At 56.0% G+C, this 3,521-nt stretch overlaps 1 protein-coding gene across 3 annotated transcripts in view; it reads left to right on the top strand.

Annotated features, from left to right (window-relative positions):
- The window catches only part of DRC3 (dynein regulatory complex subunit 3), a 30,008-nt gene that overhangs the window by 17,015 nt on the left and 9,472 nt on the right, over positions 1–3,521 (top strand). The window contains exon 7 of one of the 3 annotated variants that reach the window (XM_008685978.2): positions 824–998. The exons of the other annotated variants lie outside the window; for them this stretch is intronic. Within the exon in view, the coding sequence (XP_008684200.1) occupies positions 824–998 (175 nt within the window). The remainder of the gene's footprint in view (positions 1–823; positions 999–3,521) is intronic. 3 annotated transcript variants of the gene reach the window in all.

The following is a 3,521-nucleotide window of genomic DNA, read 5'->3' as shown; positions in this document are numbered from 1 at the left end:
CCCCCCCCCTCCGTCGGCTGGAGCCCAGAGGACGTGATTGGCACTTGTTTCATGGCTACGGGCACGATAATGGCACCATCACTAGGTGGAAAGAAACTCTCTCTTAAAAACCCAGCATTTTAGAAAGGGTGGGGGAGGGGGCGGGGAGGGCGTGAGGCTAAGCAGAAGGTGACAAGCCAGGGCTCTGGGCCAGCCAGGTGGCCTCCCGGGCTGGCACTGCCACCCACCAGCTGGGCGAGCTGGGCGAACTAGGCTCGCATCTGGGCTGTCGCGCCTGCCTGACCTCAAAGACCTCGTGCTGCAGGTGAGGAAGCCGAGGCCCCACGCAGGAGAAGTGGCTCGCCGGGGAGAAGCAGCAGCAGAGCGGGAACTTGAACCTGGATCTCTCTGCGTCCAGCCTATGGTCCCCTGACCGCCACAGGCTCCCCCAGTGCCCCTGCAGCAGATGAGCACGAAGAGAGGCCCCCAACAAAGGTGCCCCCTAGAAAACACACCAGAGACTGAACTACACACCACTCAGCTCCCTGGCAGGGGCTGGCTCCCCCTGGGCTCCCAGCCCCTCCCCGACCCCCTTTAGGTACCCCAGGATGCCTCTCCTCTGCTCTGTACTCCTCCCACCCCCAACCCCATGGCCCCTGCTTCCTTCCCCAAGGCCAGTCCCATTCCTGAATCCTTCAGGCTGGGGATGGAGAGACCCCAGCACCCCATTAGACTCCAAGTCTCAACTCCCAGCCCCGCACCAGGAGCTGCCGCCACCTCCGTCTTGCACCCCGCCAACAGTCTGCCCCCAAGACAGCCAGCAGCCTCCTTAACGGCCACTCACCTACAAGGACAAATTCGTCACCATCTGCCTGAACATTTTCGAATATGGCCTGAAACAGCAGGAGAAGCGGAAATTGGAGCTTGACACCTTCAATGAGTGTGTCCAGGAGGCCATCCAGGAAAACCAGGAGCAGGGCAAACGCAGGATTGCCAAGTTCGAGGAGAAGCACTTGCTGGTAGGCTCTGCCCTCCCTGTCCTCTCCCTGCCTCCTGCTCCAGAGGCTGACCCCACCCCAGGAGCCTGGCCTCGCTGCTGGGGATACGCACCACCTCCCTCTGACGACCCCTGAGACCCATGGTCATTGTCCCCATTTGCCAGCAGTCACGCTGCTCAGTGGCAGACGCAAGTTTAGCCTCCTCCTGGCACCACCAGCCACCACTCCAACACCACGCCAGGGCTGAGCCCAGGGTGAGGCTGCGGGCCTCCTTCACCTAAAACATGTCTGGGGCTCAAGGTAGCGTCATCATTACTTAACAATGGTATTATCGTTGCCACTCCTGTGACAATGACAATAACTACTACTTCTCTTTTGTTCGTTTGTTCATTTAGCAGGCATTTTTTAATGCCCTGCTCAGTGCCTGGTCCTGTTAAGCTGGACCCCTGCTGGACATGGCTCCTGCCCTCAGCGAGCTCCCCCCTGGCACGGGGTACAGACCCAGGCCCTCCCCACTGCAGTGGGGAGCCCAGGGAGCCTCGGGGGTTCCTGGAGGGACCTTAACTAGGGCTGAGGCTCACAGGACAAAGAGATATGGGCCGGGAATGGTGCACGAAGGGCTTTCCAGCGGAGGAAGCAGGCCCAGCTGATTAGGACCTGCTGACCCCCGGCCAGTCCGCTCAGTGCAAGCAGTGCCCGTGTGTGCTTGGTGGAACTTGTTTCTTTTAGTTAACATTAGTATTTTTTTTTTAAACTTTAGTACAGGTATTTTTTTTTTTTTAAGATTTTTATTTATTTATTCGACAGAGATAGAGACAGCCAGCGAGAGAGGGAACACAGGCAGGGGGAGTGGGAGAGGAAGAAGCAGGCTCCCAGCTGAGGAGCCCGATGTGGGACTCGATCCAAGGACTCCGGGATCACGCCCTGAGCCGAAGACAGACGCTTAACGACTGAGCCACCCAGGCGCCCCAACATTAGTAGTATTATCTTAGAGAGAGAGAGAGCATGCTTGGGTGTGCGTGGGGTGGCGGTGCAAAAGGAGAGGGAGAGAGAGAATCTTAAGTAGGCTTCACACTCACCAGTGCAGAGCCCCACACAGGGCTCGATCTCACCACCCTGAGATCACGACCTGAGTCAGACACTTAACCAACTGAACCGCCCAGACGTCCCTAGTTAGTGTTATTTTTAAAGACCGATTTTTTTTTTAAGATTTTATTTATTTATTTGATGGAGAGACAGCCAGCGAGAGAGGGAACACAAGCAGGGGGAGTGGGAGAGGAAGAAGCAGGCTCATAGCGGAGGAGCCTGATGTGGGGCTCGATCCCATAACACTGGGATCACGCCCTGAGCTGAAGGCAGACACTTAACGCCTGAGCCACCCAGGCGCCCCAAAGACCGATTCTTGTTCTAAATCACAAATCTTCGTGAGACTCTAAGGAAAGCTGTGGACCTTCTTTCTCCTCAAAAACTGTCCACGCAGGGGCGTCTGGGTGGCTCAGTCGGTTAAGCGTCTGCATTCAGCTCAGGTCATGAACCCAGGGTCCTAGGATCGAGCCCCGCGTCGGGCTCCCTGCTCAATGGAGAGCCTGCTTCTCCTCTCCCTCTGGTTCTCATGCTCTCTCTCACTCACTCTCTCAAAATAAATTTTTTAAAAAAGATTTTATTTATTATCAGAGAGGGAGAGAGAGAGAGTGAGCGACCAAGCAGGGGGAGCGGCAGGCAGAGGGAGAAGCAGAGTCCCCGCTGAGCAAGGACCCCGATGTGGGACTCCATCCCAGGACCCTGGGATCATGACCTGAGCCGAAGGCAGACACTTAACCGACTGAGCCACCCAGGCATCCCTCTTAAAATAAATTAAATATATATATATATATATGTTAAAAACCACAACTGTCCACAGTGTCACTGTCTGTGAGCACTTGCCTGCAGTGCCGGGGCTTCAAGGAGCCCATGAAGCCACTCCTGGTTGGAAACTCTTAGTTTAAAGTCAAGCCAAGTCCCCTGGTAAGGCACATTCAGATATAAGGGGGCTGGCATGGGCTCCCGTGTGCTTCCCGCCCTCCTCACTCCGCAGCCCCTGTTCTTGTCTGCTTGGCCTCACCAGCTGACCTCGCATTCCATGTGATTTAACCCTGGAGAGCCTCCTCCTCGGGTTATGGGAAGGCGTGTTAACGGCATTCAACCAGAAGTTCAAGCCTGTCAGCAGAAGAACACATTTGGCTCACATATGTGTTTTGTTTGGCCTGCAGAGGGGTTTTAAACGTTTTGAACATCCTGCTGACATTAAAAACTGGACGATTTCACAGAAAAATTATGGTTGCCGGCTTCTCTGGAGGCAGTTGTCAAGAGGGCCTCCGGGGCGGTTGTCCCCTCTGGACAAGCCACATTTCCAGGCCCCTGGTCCCTGTCTGGCACATCCTCCCTGACATTTATCTGGTCCCTGAAGCCACTGGATTTGGGATGTCTGGACGCCAGCCAGCTGGCTCCTCCCAAAGCTCCAGGCTGGGGCCCAGCCCCCTTAGCAAGAGATCCTCCCCCCCCCCC

This window comes from Ursus maritimus, unplaced genomic scaffold (assembly GCF_017311325.1).
Source record: "Ursus maritimus isolate PB19 unplaced genomic scaffold, ASM1731132v1 scaffold_14, whole genome shotgun sequence".
NCBI lineage: Eukaryota > Metazoa > Chordata > Mammalia > Carnivora > Ursidae > Ursus > Ursus maritimus.
The sequence above is the reverse complement of the archived record's forward strand: the minus strand, read 5'-3'. Positions and strand labels throughout refer to the sequence as shown.